This window comes from Periophthalmus magnuspinnatus, chromosome 16 (genome assembly GCF_009829125.3).
Source record: "Periophthalmus magnuspinnatus isolate fPerMag1 chromosome 16, fPerMag1.2.pri, whole genome shotgun sequence".
NCBI classification, from domain to species: domain Eukaryota; kingdom Metazoa; phylum Chordata; class Actinopteri; order Gobiiformes; family Gobiidae; genus Periophthalmus; species Periophthalmus magnuspinnatus.
The window spans coordinates 3,210,901-3,232,800 of record NC_047141.1 but is presented as its reverse complement, the minus strand read 5'-3'; the positions used below and the strand labels follow the sequence as shown (position 1 = coordinate 3,232,800).

Sequence of the window (21,900 nt, the reverse complement as noted above, 5' to 3'; positions counted from 1 at the left end):
GACCACTATGACCGCAGCAGACACACCCAGGACCCAACCAGGTGACTACTATGACCGCACCAGACACACCCAGGACCCAACCAGGTGACCACTATGACCGCACCAGACACACCCAGGGCCCAGCCAGGTGACCACTATGACGGCACCAGACAGAACCAGGACCCAGCCAGGTGACCATTATGACCGCACCAGACAGAACCAGGACCCAGCCAGGTGACCATTATGACCGCACCAGACAGAACCAGGACCCAGCCAGGTGACCATTATGACCGCACCAGACACACCCAGGACCCAACCAGGTGACCACTATGACCGCACCAGACACACCCAGGACCCAGCCAGGGGACCACTATGACCGCACCAGACACACCCAGGACCCAGCCAGGTGACCACTATGACAGCACCAGACAGAACCAGGACCCAGCCAGGTGACCACTCCACTATGACCGCACCAGACAGAACCAGGACTTGGATCAGCTCGGAGCCTTTGTGATTTTGAAAACTCAAACCTTAAAGTCCACCCTGCAGTGCCAGGTGACCATATGACTTACTCTAAGTGTCTATTTTACTTTGAGCAGAGGTGGAGGAGGGTGGAGGAGAGCGAAGGAGGGCAGAGGAGGGTGGAGACCTGGTGGCGTCGGTCCAGTCATTGGTGTCTGTTCTTCAGCAGCAAATCAACATTAAACACAGAGAACCAACCACAGAACTCTCTCCCATCAGACAGGTATTACCAATACTGCAAATACTACTAAAACTACAACGACTACTGCAAATACTACTGCCACTACTACTGCTAATACTACTAATACTAATACTACTGCTACGTCTGTGACTACTACCACTGCTAGTGCTAGTTCTACTGCTACTACAAAGTACTACTAATTTTGTGCATTATTATTCAGTCCACACTCTGTGGTAAGCTACTACTGTAGTCACAGCTGCCCTGGGACAGACTGACAGAAGTGAGGCCGACACAGAAGAACCGGGCTGCTCAGGGAGCTTGCACATGAATGACACACAGAACACTGACTGGATTGAAATAAAGTTAAATGTATTTGGCAAAACATAAAGTGACATACTATTTCATTAAATTAAATTGAACAAAATAGACCTTTTTAAACAAACAACAACAAAAAGAAAGCCAGTTCCTTGTCAAATTTATGACTTAATGTGAGGGTTCAGTTAATTCCTTTTTTAGGATTTAGTTCAGTTAAAATAATTAATTTTGTATGCAAATCTATGATCCACGGACTGCAGAGCAAAAGCAAAATTGGTTAGTCCTATCAGCTCGCCAACGGGAGAGAAATCTCTGTTCAGTTCCATGAAAAAAAAAAGACTTTAAAACAAGGTCAAAACAGGATCTTAGTTCAGTTACCGATAACATTTCAACATTACATTCTTAATTAAATTACAAATTTATGCAACATAAATTCAAAAATCTAAATTTTTACACAAAAACGCTACAGGTTACAGCCGACAGTACCACCAGCAGTGAGCCATGTGTTGCGCACAGATCTCAAATACATAAACAAAATGTACTGAAACAGCATAACAGTGCTGTCGAATTAAAGTTAACATACTAAAGTAGGTTGACACATAATGTTTCATTCACTGCTTTAGCTCATAATTAACACATTTGGAAACAAACAAAAATACTCTCATTATTAGTGGAGCTTCAACACGCGGATACACGAAAATAAACCGCGAGCTAAAATACCTCAAACTTGGCACTAGCTTTGAATTTAGTGCAGTTTAATGATACACAGGACAGATAAGGTTTTGGCAAAACTCACCATTGAGTTGTGTGTGAAAAATAAGGCTCAAAGCCGAGTAGTAGCCGTCCAGTCCAAACACCAGTTGCACAGACATAGTGAAAGTGGAGTGGGAGGGTCGGAGGAGCAGACAGGTACGGAGCTGCTCCAGTTATTTATTGGTCAACCAATTGGGGTGAGCAAATCAGGAAAGAACACTAATCAGGTAAGGATAACCCTAGGTGGAAGGGGTGACACTTGCCTGCTACTATTGCTACAACCACTGCTTCCTGCTATTACTACTGTTACTACTCTGACTAGTACTACTGTTACTAGTCTGACTTGAATACTGTCACTATTAGTCTCGTTACCGTTACTTCCAGGTCTTCACCAGTCCATGTTTCTTGTGTTCAGACAGAGGAGGTGATGTTGGAGGGTCTGAAGGTCGAGCTGCTTGAGAAGGAAAAACTCATCCAAAAACTCAAACAGGATTTAGAGGAAGTCAACGCTCTGAAACAACAGAACTACGTCCTGCAGAGTAAAGTACGAAAGAACTAAGAGCACACATGTAGACATCATATATTCTTCTGAGAACATGTGTAGACATTGTTTATTCTTGTGAGAACACATGTAGACATCATATATTCTTCTGAGAACACATGTAGACATCGAGACTGGTGTTTTGGTATTTAGTCTTTAAAATGACACCTCTGATTCTCCTCTGATTCAACTCTGATTCAACGCTAATTCACTTCTGATTTACTTGTGATTCTGATGGGGAAGATGTTGGGGCGGATGTAAAGTGTCTAATCTGAATGAGCTTCACTTTGGGTTTGAAGAAGAGCCTTTACTTATACTCTGTTTGTCACATTCTGGTATTGGCTCAAACAAATCTGTATCTGGATCACAGACTGTTTAAATAAATAGATATAGCTAACCTGCTAGCCGCCACGCCTCTCTCCAGATTGGCTCCTTGGTTGCTATGATTCTCGCGGTTGTAATTTCAAATATGAAACTCCCCCTATAACTGCTAGTCTCGATGAGCTTCATTTGGAGCTGAACTCTGAGTGCCGTCCCACTCACTTATTCTACTTCTGTTTACAGACCACGTGTCAGACCCACTATTCTGGGAGAATTAAAACATAGAATCTCAACCTTTATTTTAACCATTATTAATTAATAAAAATAAAAAAAAAACTGTCTCCCTCTGCTACACACTAATGCTCTAACATGACTCCAGTTGTTTGAAAGTTTCAAGTGTTTTGTGTTGTAGTTGCACAGTGCGGAATGTCTTCAGAAGAACGGGCTGACGTCAGAGTCCAGAGGAAAAGACAAACTTCAACAGATGGACAAAGAGATGAGGGAGCAGGAAACACTCATACAGGGATATCAGCAGGTCAGGAACGCTTCCACTACAAACACAGAACATACAGAACAAACAGAACAAACACAGAACAATCACAGAACAAACACTGAACAAGCACAAATTTCCAAATGTCCATCCAAGCAGCCAATATTTACATGCACGCCATGATTTTCTCGCACCTGACTTACTGCCTGACGAGCTTGTCCCAGGCCATACCATACCACACTCAGACCACTACAATCACTGTATAAACAGACACTCAAAGTTCTAGACAAAAAAACACGCCACATCCATCACTGCAGCATTTTATCTAAATATAATATTTTAAGTTGGGAGAATCTGATAAGATTCACAGATGCCTGCTTTGTTTATAAAATCTTACATGGACTCGCCCCTCCACCACTCAATTACTTTGTTAGCCTAAGATCAAGCTCAACCCGCATCACTAGAGGAGCCTCAAGAGGAGACTGTCTGATCCCATTCAGAAAGACAGCATTTTGTCAATCAGCCTATTCTGTTAGAGCTTCTAAAGGGTGGAACAGCATCCCTACAACTATCAGGGAGAGCTCCACATACAACTCTTTTAAGTCCCAATTTAAACGTTGGCTTTTAACAAATCAGACCTGTCAACACCAAACTCCTGCTGCTGCCATCTAGTGTTTGTCCTTTGCATGTGCGTCTCTGTAATTCTGCTTCAGCAAATCTTTTTATTGGCCCTTTGTTTATTTTCTTGTGCTTTTTTAACATAATGTTTTACTGTTATTAATTGCATGCTGTTTTTAATAACCTGTCTGTTTTAATTATTTCGTTTGTCTTCGCTATGATTCACTTCGCTTGTCTTTGCTATGATTCACTGCTCAAGACTTAATGCTTTTCTACCTTTTTACCACACCTGTAAATGCACATTTATTTTTATTTTACTCTCTGTGTCCTCTGTAAATTATTTAAATTTGCAAGGAGCCATCTGTACATCATGGCAATGGACAACAGATGAAAACTAGCCTCTTGGCTAATTCTGGCATGTTAAACAGTTACTGTTGGTCAACATGCACTGTCCGCTATAAATAAATAAATAAAAACAGAACACTGAACAAGCACAGAACAGTGAACAAGCACAGAACACTGAACAATCACAGAACAAACACTGAACAAACAGAACAAACACCAAACAGAACAAACACAAAAACAAACACTGAACAAACACTGAATAAACACTGAACAAACAGAACAAATACAGAACAAAACTGAACAAACACGGAACAATCACAGAATAAACATGGAACAATCACAGAATAAACATAGAACAAACACAGAAGAAACACTGAACAAACAGAATAAACACTGAACAAACAGAATAAACACTGAACAAACAGAACAAAACTGAACAAACACAGAACAATCACAGAATAAACACAGAACAATCACAGAATAAACAGAACAAACACAGAAGAAACAATGAACAAACAGAATAAACACTGAACAAACAGAATAAACACTGAACAATCACAGAACAAACACTCAGCGAGCACAGAACACTGAACAAACAGAACAAATACAGAACAAACACTGAACAAACAGAACAAACACCAAACAGAACCAACACAAAAACAAACACTGAACAAACACTGAACAAACACTGAATAAACACTGAATAAACACTGAACAAACACTGAATAAACACTGAACAAACAGAACAAATACAGAACAAAACTCAACAAATGCGGAACAATCACAGAACAATCACAGAATAAACACAGAATAAACATAGAACAAACACAGAAGAAACACTGAACAAACAGAATAAACAATGAACAATCACAGAATAAACACATAATACTGAACAAACAGAACTAACTCAGAACACAACATTATAATTTACATTAAAACACAGGAGTTGTGTTTACTTGTTCACAACCAGCCATCTTGACACGCCCTCTCATTCAGTGTTTTATTTATTTTTATACTTTCTACATTTCATTAACAAACAGAAGACATCAAATATGTGGAGTTATGTTGTAACAAAAACTATACATATACTATATATATATATATATATATGTATGTGTGTGTCTTATATTCAAATCCTCAGTTTTCTCCCTTTGGTTTGTCCCTTTAGCCCTTTGGTTTGTCAAAAAATATTTAGTAGTTATTTATGTTTTTTCTTACTACATAATTCCATATTATTTCATATTTTTTTTCTGTGTATTTATAAAATGACCTTTGTCATGTAAGTTTCCTCAGATATGAAGTAAACACGTTCAAACCCTCTGACCTATAGCTGTGACATATTTTATTTTTTTTATTTATTTTAATTAAGACAGTGCATATTAATCAACATGTCAACAAACAGCATCAATGTAAATATGCCGGAATTAGCACAATAGCTAGTTTACATCCGTTGTCCTAAGGCAGGTCAAAAATAGAACATTTAAAGAAACACAGATGAGACAAAAGTGCACATAGACATGACAACAAGTGAACCACAATACACCATTCTCTGAGTTTAAGAGGCCCCAAGAAGTAAATAATCTGCATGTGTGAGCATGTTTTATTATTTTTCAACCAATGTTTCAGAGTGTTCTTGAAGGTTGAAAAGGACCCACAGTTCCTGACATGGGCAGGTCATGTGTTCCATATGCTGTGATTCTCTGACATGTTTTTACTGTTGTTCATGGTGGACTGGATGTTTCTTTTAAAACTCTTAAGTGATTGACAGTTTTAATTTTTGATTTAATCCAGTGAAATGCACATCATATATACACATTAAAACCTCATCCCCCCCCCCCCCCCCCCCCATCAGAGGCCTGGAAGCTTGAGGGTTCTACAGTGTCTTTGCTGTTCCTGTACTGCACTTTTCTGGACTGAGATGTCTGATGTTTTTCCTGGAATCTGCTGTAGCTACTCCTCTAGTTTGGGGGTCACTGCCCCGAGTTCTTTGATGGTGAAGGTATCAGTGGTGCCTGTGGTCATCAAACAGAACCCGAGACTGCAGAACCCATCAGACAAACCTGTGCACTGCCTAGATTGATTACAAGAAAGCCTACGACTCAATACCACACTCATGGATCACTGAATGGAGCTGTATAACATCAACAGAACTCAAAGAGCCTTCATTGCAAACCGGATGACGTTGTGGAAACCACCCTTGAGGCCATTGGCAAGCCACTTGCACAAGTGACCATCAAATGTGGCATATACCAAGGAGATGCAGTGTCCCCACTTCTGTTCTGCATGAGTCTGACTCCCCTCAGCCAAATCATCAACAACACTGGCTATGGATGCGACTCAGGAATGGGGCCACCATCAGTCACATCCTCTACATGGATGACATCAAGCTGTGCTTGGTATCCCACAAGCAAATGGCAACCTTGAAGAAGAAACAAGGAAAGCAACCAAATACCTCTGACGAGTAAGGCAAGTCCTAAGGAGTCAGCTCAATGGCAAGAACAAGACCCAGGCAATAAACAGCTACGTCCTGCCAGTAATCAGATACTCAGCAGGAATCATAAGTTAGCCAAAGGAGGAGATATGGACCACAGATGTTAAGACCCGAAAGCTCCTGACCGTGCATGGTGGGCTCTATCCCAAATCTAGCACCCTGAGACTGTATGCGAGCCGTAAGGTAAGAGGCCGAGGACTAGTGAGTGTGAGAATCACAGTCCAGGATGAAACATCCAAGATTCAAGTTCATCAAGGACAAGGCCCCAATAGATGATGTGCTCAGCAAATGTCTGACAGTGAAGTGCAGAGGAGGAGGTGCTGAAGGAACCATCATGGGAGGACAAGCCCTGGCACGGGATGTACCACCGGAACATAACTGAAGTGGCTGATATCACGAAATCCTACCAATGGCTTGAGAAAGCTGGACTGAAGGACAGCACAGAGGTACTCATCCTGGCTGCACAGGAGCAGGCCTTGAGCACCAGAGCGATAGAAGCCCAGATCTACCACACCAGACAAGACCCAAGGTGTAGGTTGTGCAAAGAGGCCCCTGAGACAATCCAGCACATAACTGCAGGGTGTAAGATGCTGGCAGGGAATGCATACATGGAGCGGCATAACCACAGAGCGGCATAGTGTACAGAAACATCTGTGCAGAGTACTGAGTGGAAACCCCGAGATCAAGGTGGGAAACACCTCCAAAGGTAGTGGAGAATGATCGAGCCAAGATCCTGTGGGACTTCCAGATACATACTGACAGAATGGTGATGGCAAACCAACCGGACATTGTGGTGGTGGATAAACAACAGAGCAAAGCCTTTGTGGTGGATATCGCAGTACCAAGTGATGGAACATCAGGAAAAAGGAACATGAGAAACTACAGAAATGCCAGGGGCTCAAATAAGAGCTGGAGAAGACTTGGTAGGTGAAAGTATCAGTGGTGCCCATGGTCATCGGAGCACTCGGGGTAGTGACCCCCAAACTGTAGGAGTGGCTCAAGCAGATCCCAGGAATAACATCAGACATCTCAGTCCAGAAAAGTGCAGTACTAGGAACAGCAAAGATACTGCACAGAACCCTCATGCTCCCAGGCCTCTGGTAGAGGTCTCAAGCGTGGAAAAAGAGGGGATGAGAGACCACCCGAGGAGGGTGAGAAGATTTATATATATATATATATATATATATATATATATATATATATATATATAATATATATATAATTTGACCTTTTGTTTATGTGACCTTCTGTTTGCATGACCTGTTATTCACCAGGAGAACGAGCGCTTGTACCAGCAGATGAAGTTTCAACAGGCGAGGAACAAAGCCACCGAGGACGCCATGTTTAAAGAGAACCAGAAACTTCTCAGCGAGTTGGCTTCAACCAGGTTAGTTTAAACCAGAGCTGGAAACCGCACTGGTCACAAAGGTTTTTACTCTATTAAGACATAGAAAACTGGACCTCTGCAAACCATTTAAAATGAACAGGTTCTAAGGTACTCCTCATTAACCTTATGCATCAGAACATCCTATTTATTCACCATGAGGAGTTTATAAGCACTTTTCACAGCTCACAGAGACCAGAGTGGAGTTTTGCCTTAACGGTAACGCTAACAACAACTAGCATTCTAACTGCACACTTCCTGGATAGATGCAGACAGTACACAGTGGACGTATTTTGACTTAAACATATATCTGTACTTTCTTACAGAAAAATCTGAATGAAACGAGAGTCCCTCATAGGTGTAAAACTAGTCTGGACCCAGTTCAGATAAACTGGTGTCAGAAAGATGTTAGCATACCACTTGTTAGCATTAGCGTGACTCCACTCTGGCATCTGAAAGATGCTAGCATACCAGTTGTTGTTAGCATTAGCATGACTCCATTCTGGCGTCTGAAAGAAGCTAGCATACCAGTTGCTGTTACCATTATCTTGAGTCTGCTCTGATGTCTGAAAAATGTTAGCATACCAGTTGTTGTTAGCATTAGCATGAGTGACTCCACTCTTGCATCTGAAAGATGTTAGCATACTAGTTGTTGTAAACATCAGCCTGACTCTGCTCTGGAGTCTGAAAGATGCTAGCATACTGGTTGTTGTTAGCATTAGCGTGACTCCACTCTGGCATCTGAAAGATGCTAGTATACCAGTTGCTTTTAGCATTAGCGTAACTAGCATACCAGTTGTCAGTGAAACACACTTGCTGTTGTTAAAATAAATTCTTTTTTTATTTCGTGCAGAGAGCAGCTGGACAAAGCACTCAGACCTGTGTCTGACCTGTGCTCTGTGAGCCACGCCCAGAGGATCACACACCTGCTGGACCAAGTCAGCGCTCTACAGGTGACGCATGTTTAGTGAAGGGGGCGGAGCCATAAGCGCATATAACACTATATAACTTTATTTAACCCAATATAATCTTATGTAACCCTATATAACCTTATATAACCCCATAGAACCATATATTACCCTATAGAACCTTATATAACCCTATATAACTTTATATAACCCTATAGAACCATATAGAACCATAACTGCATTTATCGTTCCACATAATGTGACATTAAGTCAACTCCAAATGTACAAACACACTCTAACTTATTTATCAGTGTTTTTGTTTTTTCAAATTATGATTAAAATTAAAACTGGACTAAGATTACATCATTGGGATACATCATCGGTGTTGCCTTTGATTCAAGCCGATATATATAGCATATCAAAACATAATATAAAATTTATATTTGTATGTAAAATATTATCAAAACAAGTGGTATGGGTCAAAATAAATATATATTTACAAACTCCACATACTGTAACAGTAAACAAACACACACTTCAAAATGTAAACAAACACACTGCAAACTGAAAACATGCTGTACATGATTATGACTTCTTCCTGCTTCCTTCTTCCTGCTGTGTTCTGATGTCTCCTGCCTCTGCCAGCTCCAAGACAAGAGTTTCTCTAAAGACTTTTTGGTGCATATAGGGATTTTACCCTTTGATCTACAGTGTCCTCTATAGAGAATGAAGGCATTCACAAAATCAGTGTCCACAAAATGGTGAAAAAAATGTACCATGTACCATTTCTTTATTTTGCACAAAACCTGGTAGCTGATGTGATAGGTCAACATGTGCCTAAGGAAAACCACAAACACATTAGTAACAAGAAAGTACAAAATCGAGAGGGGGGGGGGGGTAATATTATATCATATACATATCCATAATCACCACAAAAACAGTAAACAATGCACCATCTGCTATAGGTAAGCAGCTTGTGTGAAGAAATCAACTGTGGGAGCAATTATTAAAAAATGGAAAACATACAAGACCACTGATAAGCTCCCTTGATCTGGAGCTTCACGCAAGCTCTCACCCCGTGGGGTCAAAATGATCACAAGAACAGTGAGCAAAAATCCCAGAACCACACGGGGGGACCTAGTGAATGACCTGCAGAGAGCTGGGACCAAAGTAACAAATACAACATCCTACACTCTACGCCCGCCAGTGCCAGATGTGTCCTCCTGCTTAAGCCAGTACATGTCCAGGCCTGTCTGAAGTTTGCTAGAGAGCATTTGGATGATCCAGAAGAGGATTGGGAGAATGTCATATGGTCAGATGAAACTAAAATAGAAGTTTCTGGTAAAAGCTCAACTTGTCGTGTTTGGAGGAGAAAGAATGCGTTGCATCCAAAGAACGCCATACCTACTGTGAAGCATGGGGGTGGAAACATCATGATCTGGATCTGTTTTTCTGCAAAGGGACCTCGACAACTGTTCCATGTAAAGGAAAGAATGAATGGGGCCATATATCGTGAGATTTTGAGTGAAAACCTCCTTCCATCAGCAAGGGCATTGAAGATGAAACGTGGCTGGGTCTGTCAGCAAGACAATGATCCCAAACACACCGCCCGGGCAATGAAGTAGTCGCTCCGTTGAAGCATTTCAAGGTCCTGGAGTGGCCTAGCCAGTCTTCAGATCTCAACCCCATAGAAAATCTTTGGAGGGAGTTGAAAGTCCGTGCCCAGCGACAGCCCCAAAACATCACTGCTCTAGAGGAGATCTGCAGGAGGAATGTTGCTGAAACTACCAGCAACAGTGTGTGGAGACTCACAGAAAACGTTTGACCTCTGTCATTGCCAAAAAAGGGTATATAACAAAGTATTGAGATGAACTTTTGTTATTGACTAAATACTTATTTTGCACCATAATTTGTAAATAAATTCTTTAAAAGTCAGACAATGTGATTTCCTGGATTCTTTCCACTCATTTTGTTTCTCATAGTTGAAGTGAACCTATGATGAAAATTACAGGCCTCTCATCTTTTTAAGTGGGAAATCTTGCATAATTGGTGGTTGACAAAATATTTTTTTGCCCCACTGTAATGGATTAAATATATATATGTATATATATGTTTATATTTGTGTTTTGGACAGAGGAGTAAGGAGATGCAGAGGGAGGAGCTCCAAAGGCTGAGGCGGGAAAAACAGAGTCTGGAGGTCGATTTACAGCTGCTGAGAGACCGGACTAGAGACCAAGATCAAGACCGGACTAAAGACCGGGATCAAGACCAGATTGTTGAAGACCAGGCCTCATCTGAGACTGGTAACTGCAACATAAAAATAATGATGATGAAATGTTCTGGTGGGGCTTTTGTAGTGGAGGGCTCTTCACCTGCCTGTCTCCTTGGAGATTTTTTTTTTCTTTGCCAAAAATTTTCCACAGTATGACATTAAACATATCTATCTGGCATGTAGCTAGTTACAGGTGTCTTTATTTCTCAAAAATACATTTAAAACATTTTCTTACAGTGTGGGCAGAGACCTCACCACAGATATGAACAGTAACTTGACAAACCTGATCTGATGTGCCGTAGATTCATTAGTGGGATGCATCTGATTGTGTTGTGATAGTGCTCTGAACGGAAGAGACTTAGCACGTTTTCAGTGATTATCACATTTTCAAAACACACTTTGGAGAGAAGTGCTTTAAAATGAACTGCTCCTTCATTTCTTATGAATAGAGAGTGTGCTGCGTGTGGTGAAGCAGAGGCACCAGGAGGAGGTGACGGCACTGAAGCAGAAGCACCAAGATGAGGTGACAGAGCTGCAGGAGGAGGTGATGGAGCTGAGGCAGAGGCTACAATGGTTCACTGAGAACCAGGAACTTTTGGGTCAAGACTCGGCCCGGCTCAGAGCGGCCACAGCGGAAATACGACAACTCAAAGAACAGGTCAGAACATGAACTCAAAAACTCACAACTTCCTGGTGAGAGGGAGGAGACGGGATAACCACTATGCCACATTCTCATCCCAATAGAGCTGCAATAAAATAAGACTACCCTAGATCTAAATCCAGGACAAAATCAGAACCAGACCGGGACTGGATCGGGACTATACCAGGGCTATACCAGGACTAAACCAGGACTAAACCAGGACTAAACCAGGATTAAACCACTAAACTGCTTCCATCACTTTTGATGATTAAATGTTCACTCAGCCCTGACATTTCTTCCAACCCTGAAACATGTTTGGGCCGTGTCCGGGCCGTGTCCGGGCCATGTCCGGGCCATGTCTGGGCCATGTCTCGACCATGTCTCTATATCTGGACTCAGATGTTTTCATGTATTTTTCAGGTGGAGAAGTTGAAGGTGGAGGTGACCAAACGGAGCAGTGACCTGCAGCGAAAAACCAGAGAGAGATCTGCAGATGCCAAAAGGAGCCAGGCTCTGGAGCGACAGGTTAGAGTGCTGTTACTATAGAAACACGACTTGGCATCTGCCAGGCTCTGGAGCAACAGGTTAGAGCACTGTTACCCTCGAAACACGACATGGCATATGTTGAGAGCTGAGTGCTACAACAATTGCAGTGAACGCTTACCCTTGAGTTCTACACAATGGCAACTTCAGGCTGACGAGGCTAATGGTGACATCAGGCTGACGAGGCGAACGGCGGAGCATCGCTTGTTTTGATTCCTCAGGTGAAGGAGGGTTGCCATGTTTGTTTTTTGTTCCTCAGGTGAAGGAGCTGGAGCAGATCTTACGCAGCAGAAACCCAAACTCTCTTCCCGCTCTGATTTTTGCCGCGGCCAGTGCACAAGACTCTGCCCACCTCCTGTCTGACCCTGCTGACCCCTCCTCTTGCCCCTCCCGTGTCACTGAGCTGCTGGAGAGAAAAGTTCAGAGACTGGAGGCGGAGCTGGAGGCTTACGATGAGGACGCCAAACGCAGCCTGAGAGCCATGGAACAGCAGTTTCAGGCCACCAGGGTACTATTATTACGACTTCTACTATAATTACTACTGCTACTACTACTGCTACTACAAGTACCACTACTACTATTAATAATAATAATAATAAAAATAACCTTAATAATTTAAACTGCAAGCAGTGTTATTGATCAATTTGGACAAAATGAATATTAATGCTGGGCAATGGAACAGTTTTATGACTTATCAGAATTAGAAAAACTTGTCTGTAATCGCACATAGTAGTAGTTCACTTTAACCAATTTCCAAGTTTCTTGAATGCAAATCCATGGTGTAAAAAATTTGAATGTCAGAGGAAACCCATCCATCCACTTTCTCCCGTTTATCCGGGGCCAGGTCGTGGAGGCAGCAGTTTTAACAGGGAGCCCCAGACTTCCCTCTCCAAACACACTTACTCCAGCTCTTCCAGTGAGATCCCGAGGTGTTCCCAGACCAGCCGAGAGATTTAGTCCCTCCAGCATGTCCTGGGTCTTCTCTGGGGCCTCCTTCCGATGGGACATGCCCGGAACACCTCCCTAGGCAGACGTCCAGGAGGCATCCTGAACAAATGCCCGAGTAACCTCAGCTGACTCCTCTCGACATGGAGCAGCAACGGCTCTACTCCAAGCTTCTCCCTGTGTGACCGAGCCCCACCACGAAAGGCATCAGAGCCCTTACGACTATAACTACAAGCAGCCACATCGACAGTAGAGGCGGAGAACATGGCCCACCCAGAGTTCATGTCCCCATCCTCCTCTGTGATCTGGGAGAAGCTCTCAACTCTGTCAACTCAGTGATTTGACAGAGTTGAGCCCGTTGACAGAGGGCTCCACCAGACTTTCCTAACAGACCCTCACAGTACGCTTGGGCCTGCCAGGTCCAGCTTTCTCCTCCGCCAGCGGATCCAACTTACCATCAGGTGGTGATCAATTGAGATCTCTGCCCTTCTCTTCACCCGAGTGTCCAAGACATGTGGCCGGAGGTCAGATGACACGACAACAAAATTGATCATCGACCTCCGACCTAGGGTGTCCTGGTGCCACGTGCACTGATGGACACCTTTGTACTCGAACATGGTGTTCGTTATGGACAAACTGACTAGCACAGAAGTCCAGTAACAGAACATCACTCACGTTTTGCTCAACACTTTTGTTATGTTATAATGTTATAATATTATGTTATGGTTGATTGTTTTTGTTCAGACGTGTTACGAGCAGCGAATCTCTGAGCTGGAGCAGAAACGTGAGGAGAAGCAGGGTTCAGATCCTGGTCTGGTCCAGAGTCTCCGAGAGGAGTTGAGGAGAGAGAGAGACGCCCACAGACAGAACGAGATAATGCTGCAAAACCAACTCAGCCAAGTACAGCAGCAGATGCAACTCAAGGTCTGTGTCCTCCCTCTCATCAGGATGTTGTAGGTTTAACTCCTGATGTCTCTCAGTGAGGAGTTTGTGGGTTTGCTTGTCCTCACTGTATCACTGTGTGTTCTTCTCTTCTTCTCTCAGTCTCACTCTAGTCCGAGTCGGCACCAGCGCCAGGCCGATGCAGCATTCCGACTCCGGATGGAGCGTTTGAACCAGGAGCTGAGCACAAAGTCCAGGACCATCCAGGACCTGACCAGGACCGTGGAGCGTCTGCAGAGGGAGAGGAGGAGCATGCTGTCTGTGCCTGTCCCAAGAGCAGAGGGGAGAGCGGCAGAGGAGAAGAGGCCTGCTGCACAAAACAAACCTGCCCCAGAGTCGGATGTGACCGCAGAAATGTTTCCTGCTCTGAATGTGTGTGAGAAGACCTACCAGCCCACAACATTCACAGGTGAGGGGAGGAGGGCGACCACCCCAGGTGAGGGGAGGAGTGTGCCCCTCCAGGTGAGGTTCAAATGTAAACCTCAGATAAAAATATATTTCTTCATATATTTCTTCGAATGCAGTGTGACATTATATTGGAGGCCTCTGTCTTCAGATTGATGAGGATGGAAGGATTGTGTTTGTAGAATGTAGAATTGTAGTATTTTTGTGTTTATGTTTGGTTTATTTGTGTTTCTCTTATTTGTGGTGTTTTTAGACAGTCACGTCTCGGAACTGCATCAGGAGAATGCCACTCTCAGGCAGAAGCTGCAGCAGGTTCAGGAGGCCTCAGAGCGAGAGCAAGTGGACCTGAGGACGACTCTGACCCAAACACAGGCTCAGATCAGCAGGTCTGTGCTGATGTCTTGGATAAGTCAGTTCTTTATGGTCAGATTGTGTTCTAACAAACCTCAGATTAAAGTCTAACGGAGGTTTAGACAGAGTGGCAGATTTGAGCAGATTTAACATTGTTTAAAAGATGTCTGCGTAATCCCTCAGTCCTCTAGGTCTGATCCACAGTAAAATTAAACTAAAGCTAAATCTGTTGTAGGAATGAAGACATTTAGCTGCTCGTATAAGCCATTTCTTCAGTTCTGGTCAGATTACTGCTGGGCACTGCCTTGTGTCTGTCTGAACGGAGAAGCTAACTACACTGAAACTGCAAACCGCTATTGTCTCCAGTTTCAGCCTCCATTTGACCTTTAATGGACTTACTGGCTCGCTTGGTTGTTCTCTTTGTTTATGTTGTTTGCTTTGGGTCTGAGGATGGGTCTGAGGATGACATTGGTGAGAGTTTATGTCTCAGGCCCCCATTCTCGTTTAAGGAAGGATTGCCTTTCCTAAGAAAAATACTTTCTTTAACTCCCATCTCAAAACCATTTCTTTTCTCTGGCTAAGATCTGAACCTCTTCAAAGGAGTGGAGAGGAGGACTGAGAACTCCAGGTAGAAGTCTTCAGGAAGCCCACACACGCTGACCAATACCTGCTGTTTGATTCACACCATCCACTGCAGCACAAACTCAGTTATCCGTACTCTACAACACAGAGCTCAAGTGGTGCCCACAAACACATAGGGACGTGAAGGAGGAACAACACATGGAGAAAGCCCTTTCTGCCTGTGGATATCCAAAATGGGCCTTCAGTAGATCTAAGAGAGCTAAAAACAGGACAACAGGGAATCTGAACCTAGAAGGAAACTATTACTTACAGGGTGTGCATGAGATTAGATGAGTTAAGTTGTTGAATAAAGACGAGCTGTAACTGTCCTGCTTGGTCTATTTAGGCTTGGACGATAGCAAGAAAATACTTCATATTAAATCTAACTGTAACCCGCCAAACCACAGCCTGAAGAGACTGGAGAGAGCAATATATTAGGATCTCACTTACATAAATGTTCAATCGCAGTGTGACTCTGAAGTGCTGTATGTTTGCAAGTTTTCTCCCCAACAAAACCCACAGAACAATGAAATGTTCTGCACCAACAAATTTCAGAAACGCTTTGGACTTAAGTGTTTCTCTGCACGGAGAGGCAGATCTGTGGATCCCGCTGAAGCAGAGGCTCGAGAACAAATGTGAGAACATGTCTGTCTGAGAAAAGTGTATAAAGTGTGTGGTGAGGAGTTTCACAGCCTTAAAATAATAATTGTAAAAAATTTTGCTCACTACTTCACGGATTTCGCCTATTGCAGGTTATTTTTAAAATGTAACCCCCGTGATAAACCAGGGACCACTGTACTGCATTCAGTGTGGTGAAGAGTGCAGTGAGCGTTACACTGGAGAAACTGAACAGCTACTCCATAAGAGGATGTACCAACACCGAGAGCAGAGATCCTTCTTTAAACAGGAATAGGGGCCTTAGATATCATCTATCCCCCATCTAGAACTCCATCCTCAGACCCAAAGCAGACAAAGGAAACAAAGAGAACAACAGAGCGAGCCAGTAGGGCCATTAAAGGTTTAATGGAGGCCATTAAGGCTGAAACTGTAATCTGACCAGAACTGAGCCAGTAGGTCCATTAAAGGTCAAATGGAGGCTGAAATTTGGATGCTTCCAAACGTCTTCACTCCTACAATGATTTGTCCAGTTGACAGATTTAAACCTTGGCTTTTATTGCTTAAAAGGTAAGATTAAATGTTTAAACTGTGTGTGTTTATATGTGTGTGTGTGTGTGTGTGTGTGCGCGCGTGCGTGTGTGCGTGCGTATCAGGTTGGAGGAGGAGCACACTCTGCAGATGTCTTCACTCCAGGCACAGAGTCTGAAGGACCAGGCCCAGCTCAACACACAACAGGTACTAACACACAACAGTTACTAACACACAACAGATACTAACACACACAACAGGTTCCATGTATTTAAATAGTCATTGAAGTCAGTAGATTCATTCTGGTGCCTCAGTCGGGTCGTCTTTTGTTTCACATTTTGCTGTTAAATGTCTAAAAAGGACTCTGCACATGTCTGTTTGCACATGTCTGTTTGTACATGTCTGTCTGTACATGTCTGTTTGCACATGTCTGTTTGCACATGTCTGTTGTACATGTCTGTTTCCACATGTCTGTTTGTACATGTCTGTTGTACATGTCTGTTTGCACATGTCTGTTTGCACATGTCTGTTGTACTTGTCTGTTTGTACATGTCTCCATATGTCTGTTTGCACATGTCTGTTGTACATGTCTGTTTGCACATGTCTGTTTGCACATGTCTGTTGTACATGTCTGTTTGTACATGTCTGTTTGCACATGTCTGTTTGCACATGTCTGTTGTACATGTCTGTTTGCACATGTCTGTTTGCACATGTCTGTTGTACTTGTCTGTTTGTACATGTCTGTTTGCACAGGTCTGTTTGCACATGTCTGTTGTACTTGTCTGTTGTACATGTCTGTTTGTACATGTCTGTTTGCACAGGTCTGTTTGCACATGTCTGTTGTACTTGTCTGTTGTACATGTCTGTTTGTACATGTCTGTTTGCACATGTCTGTTTGCACATGTCTGTTTGCACATGTCTGTTGTACATGTCTGTTTGCACATGTCTGTTGTACATGTCTGCACATGTCTGTTTGCACATGTCTGTTTGCACATGTCGTTTGCACATGTCTGTTTGCACATGTCTGTTTGCACATGTCTGTTGTACATGTCTGGACTGGGCTCTGCAGATGAAATGATTGTGGGCTGTGTCCGTTACTGTGATTTACATTTGTCTAAATATTTCTTAATGTGCACATTTCTCTCTTTTCTTTAAATATACATATCCTGTGTTTTTCTTGTGTCTGTTCAGACTTTGTTGCAGCAGCTCCAAGAGCAGCTCTCAGAGGCTCAGAGCTGGAGACGGGCTCTGACTGTGAGCCAGGCCAGAGAGGACGCTCTGCAGACACAGGTCACACGATTGTTTAAAAAGAACTCATTCAGAAACATTCAGAGACATTCACAAACATTCAGAAACCTTCAGAAACCTGTTCAGTTTGTCAGACAAATATTCACTCTGTATTAAAGGTGCACTATGTAACTTTTGGTGGAGGGTCTATCACCTGCTTGTCTCCATGGAGATGTAAGTCTGGAATGTTCCTTGATGTTCCTTGGTTTTTAACATTAAAGTCCATGTACAAGAAGATCGAAGTCCTAGGTCAAGTAACAGGTCAGGTGACTAACATGTGGGAGATGTTCTTTGGTGCTGGTCTATGGAGAGACTTGTTCACACAGAGCTGCTTTAAAGTCTATTCTCTGAGCCATAGGAGCCACAGACCTGAGCCACAGGACACATGTGTGAAGTACTTCCTGGTTCTAGTCAGGACTTGAGCAGCAGTGTTCTGGATGTACTGTTCTGTCTTAAGGCTCGTTTGGAGAGGCCAGTGAGCAGGACGTTACAGTCGTCTAACCTACTGGAGACAAATACATGGATAAGTCTCTCTAAGTCTGGTTTTGACAGTTTACTTTTGATTTTTGCAATGTTTTTAGGTGGTAAAAAGCTGCAGATGTTATTGATTTGATGTGGCTGTTAAAGTTCAAGTCTGAGTCCATTATTACCTCTAGATTTCTAGCCTGATTTGAAGGTTTTAGAGAGACTGGAGGTGACTGCTCACACTTTCTCTATGTTTCTGTGGGACAAAGATGATGACTTCAGTCTTGTCTGAGTTTAGTTCAGCTGACTCCTTTGCCACAGAGAGCGTCCAATGAAGTCCTTTTTCAGATTCTAAAACAAATATCCGTGCGGGTAGCTCATTAATTGTTGTTAATAGTTTGGACAGCTTTCACAGAAAGAATTCCTTTGGTTTCTTCCTACAGACATGTCGCTGTTGTTATGTTGTTTTAAACTGTATAAATTGTTTAAATGTCTTGGTTTACTTAAAATAAAATCAAAGCAAATCTTCCAGCACTGGAAGAGGTAAAATGGTTAAAAAGCAAAGTAAATAAGGAAGCAGCAAGAGCAAGCAAGGTTTGCGTCTGCACTCTTCACAAGCAGGAAACATATATTAACATGCTCTCGGGGTGTGATGCTAACTGTAGGCACTGCTCTATCTGAACCTCCATTAGACTTTAATCTGAGCTTTGCTTTAACGCAATCTGACCATAAAGAACTCACTTATCTGAACTCCAACAGGTGATTTGTGCTGTTAAACAAGTCCTCCTTAAATAACATTAGAGTCACAAACTAGCTAGCATTAGCAGTAGCTAACAGTTTTTCAGTGAGTCACTCTCATCTTTTTGTGTAAAATCTAACTAGTAAACAGGACCATGAAATCTCAGAATGACAGGCACCTCAAAATGTGCTCTTTAAATCACTTCAGTTTCAGATGATTTTAAACCTTTTGTCAGTGTTTGCTAATAAGTGCTTTGTGTCACCATGGTAACTGCTGAACATTCCACCAAGTAGAATACTCCCAGCATGATGTCACTGCAAAGTATTAATCAAAGTATTTAAAGTGAAGGACTATTTTATTTTTATTTTTTTTGTATTGTCCTGTAGCTGTCACGGTGTCTGGATGACCTGAAGGAGGCGCGGGATGGTCACAGTCCTGAGGTCAAGCTGCTCTGGACTTTAGAGAAAAAAGTGCAGGACATGGAACGAAGACAACAGCACCGAGACAGAGAGGTGCACCAGGTGAGAGTGAGCCCTTTAAGAAGTGCCCATCCCCTTTAAGAAGTGCTCATCCCATTTAAGAAGTGCCCATCCAAATTAAGAAGTGCATCGTTTTATACACCTGAGTCCGTGCTCACCTGATGGACCCATTTCAGTTTCACCCTGAAGTGAAACTTTGAAGTATAAGAATAAGACAGTGGCTAAAGTGGAGCTAGCACAGGCTTAGAGCAGGGCTACGCTAAATCTTACAAAGTTTAAGGCGCTTACAATGTAACAATTCTTAAATTCTTCATGTCGGGAAAATGTAAAAGAATCCTTCAAAATTGGCTCTATGTGAAAGCCGGATGCCCTGTCAGAACACGGGCAGTTTGAATTCACATAAATACACTGTGCTCCAAGCTCTTGGAAACTGCAGTACCTGGAGCATCGAGGGTGTGTCAGTTTCAGGGTCGTGGCCTTTAATCAGAACGTGACGTCACAGTAAACATCGAGGATCTGTCAGTTTGTTTTGTACAGCTGATAGAGATACATTTTCTTTATTCTAGACTTGTGTGATTTTAAATCTAGTAGATTTAAAATGATAAATGATTTAAAATGATTCCTCCCTCCTCTGACTACGCCTCTTCCTGTGTCAGCTGCAGATGATTGGTGCAGCTCTCCCAGGGGGCGTGGACCTGCAGATGGAGGTGGAGCGATGGAAACGTTTGGCTCAGAACAAAACTCGGGAGCTGGACTCCTTCAGACTGGAGCTGGACTCAATCCTGGACATAATCCGACACTTACAGAGACAAGGCGTCGTTCTGCCCGCTCCTCCAGTACTCCCTGCTCCTCTGGCTCCTCCACTACTCCCCGCTCCTCCAACCAGATGACAATGAGATGGAGACAGCTTTAGGTTCATTCACATGTGTTAGTTTAAAGTAAGTTTAAAGTGGGACTAAACACTCCACCCTCAACCATATTTCAAATAGAGTGGCTAGGGTGGGGTTTGGAGGAATAAAGGGGAGAGCGAGGGGGAGGAAGGACAGGGTCTGGAGGAATAAGGAACAATGTGATTGGTCTAAAAGGTATCCACACCTCAAACTCCGCCCCTGCAGCCAGGTGTTTGTATCAGAAACATCTGGCTGTAATCAGGACAGTTCTGTCTGATGTCACGTAGTACTTGGAATTGCAGTAGCCACTAGGAGCAGCACATACTTAGATTTGAGTTTTTCACCAGAAAACTGCAAATTTACCAAGTTTGTGCTGAAATGTCTGAAAAGACGATGCTTTATACAGTTTAGATGTGAAAAACATGGAGTGTTTAGTTGAAGACACATTTAGCCTCTGCAGAGCTCAAAAGGCTTCACTTGGGACCTAACCAACTTCAATATTAGCAGCTGGAGCCTTCTGGAGTCCTCTGCTGACAGGTCTTTGTGTGTAAAAGCCAGGAGAGAATAGTCTTTTCTTGTTTCTATATCATCCCTCCTATATGTATATATAATATACATGTAGGCCATGGCTGTTAAAAGTGATGTGGATACACGACTGAAGGATTATTAAGAGCTAAGCCTGTAGCCTGTAACATAAACACAAGTTCATCTCACACATGCATCTTTTTCTTGAAATATAAAATAAAAACATAAAATATAAAATAAAAAACACACTTGAGGTGAGATATGATGCTCAACATTAGAAAGACTCTGTATGAAGTACCAGTTTAAACCACTAGGGGCCAGTGAAGATCCATTGTTGATGTTGCAGCACAGACAGATTAAACTGAACAGACTGCAAATACTTTTGTATGTGTTTATTCTGTTATTTTATGTTTGTATTTAAATTATTTTCACATAAAGATTCAATAAAAGTCTTAAACTATATAACTTTTATTTATTTCATTATGACAAAAACTGTGTTTTAAACATTTTTAAATCAGACCTGTTCAAACTTTTCAGTCTGTTCTGTTAAGCTCTTTAATCATGTTCTACTCGTTTCTTCTCATTGAGCCCTTGAAGTTGTATTTGGAGTGACGTACACACTCACTGTGACACGCTCTCTGTGACGTACTTGCCAACTGTGACGTACCACAGTGACGTACGCACTTCCTTCTCCAGTTTTATTTTCTTAATCAGTGATACTCGTAGAATTTGGCAGCATCACCTCATCATTTTGATACAAATGAAAAAAATGTGCTGCTCTAGTGTGATGTGCAGCTGTCCA

The 21,900-nt window shown here is 42.6% G+C and overlaps 2 protein-coding genes across 2 annotated transcripts in view; one reads left to right on the top strand and one right to left on the bottom strand.

Annotated features, from left to right (window-relative positions):
• The window catches only part of cep162 (centrosomal protein 162), a 37,776-nt gene extending 17,203 nt beyond the window's left edge, over positions 1-20,573 (top strand). Inside the window, exons 13-28 of the mRNA XM_055227727.1 lie at positions 579-724; positions 2,166-2,294; positions 3,025-3,147; positions 7,831-7,943; positions 8,794-8,893; positions 10,983-11,151; positions 11,570-11,778; positions 12,181-12,285; positions 12,563-12,811; positions 13,993-14,172; positions 14,293-14,599; positions 14,849-14,981; positions 16,839-16,920; positions 17,905-18,003; positions 19,591-19,725; positions 20,346-20,573. Coding sequence (XP_055083702.1) covers positions 579-724; positions 2,166-2,294; positions 3,025-3,147; positions 7,831-7,943; positions 8,794-8,893; positions 10,983-11,151; positions 11,570-11,778; positions 12,181-12,285; positions 12,563-12,811; positions 13,993-14,172; positions 14,293-14,599; positions 14,849-14,981; positions 16,839-16,920; positions 17,905-18,003; positions 19,591-19,725; positions 20,346-20,573 — 2,507 coding nt within the window. The remainder of the gene's footprint in view (positions 1-578; positions 725-2,165; positions 2,295-3,024; positions 3,148-7,830; positions 7,944-8,793; positions 8,894-10,982; positions 11,152-11,569; positions 11,779-12,180; positions 12,286-12,562; positions 12,812-13,992; positions 14,173-14,292; positions 14,600-14,848; positions 14,982-16,838; positions 16,921-17,904; positions 18,004-19,590; positions 19,726-20,345) is intronic.
• stx12l (syntaxin 12, like) overlaps positions 1-21,900 on the bottom strand; it is a 133,086-nt gene that overhangs the window by 12,215 nt on the left and 98,971 nt on the right. The window lies entirely within an intron of this gene.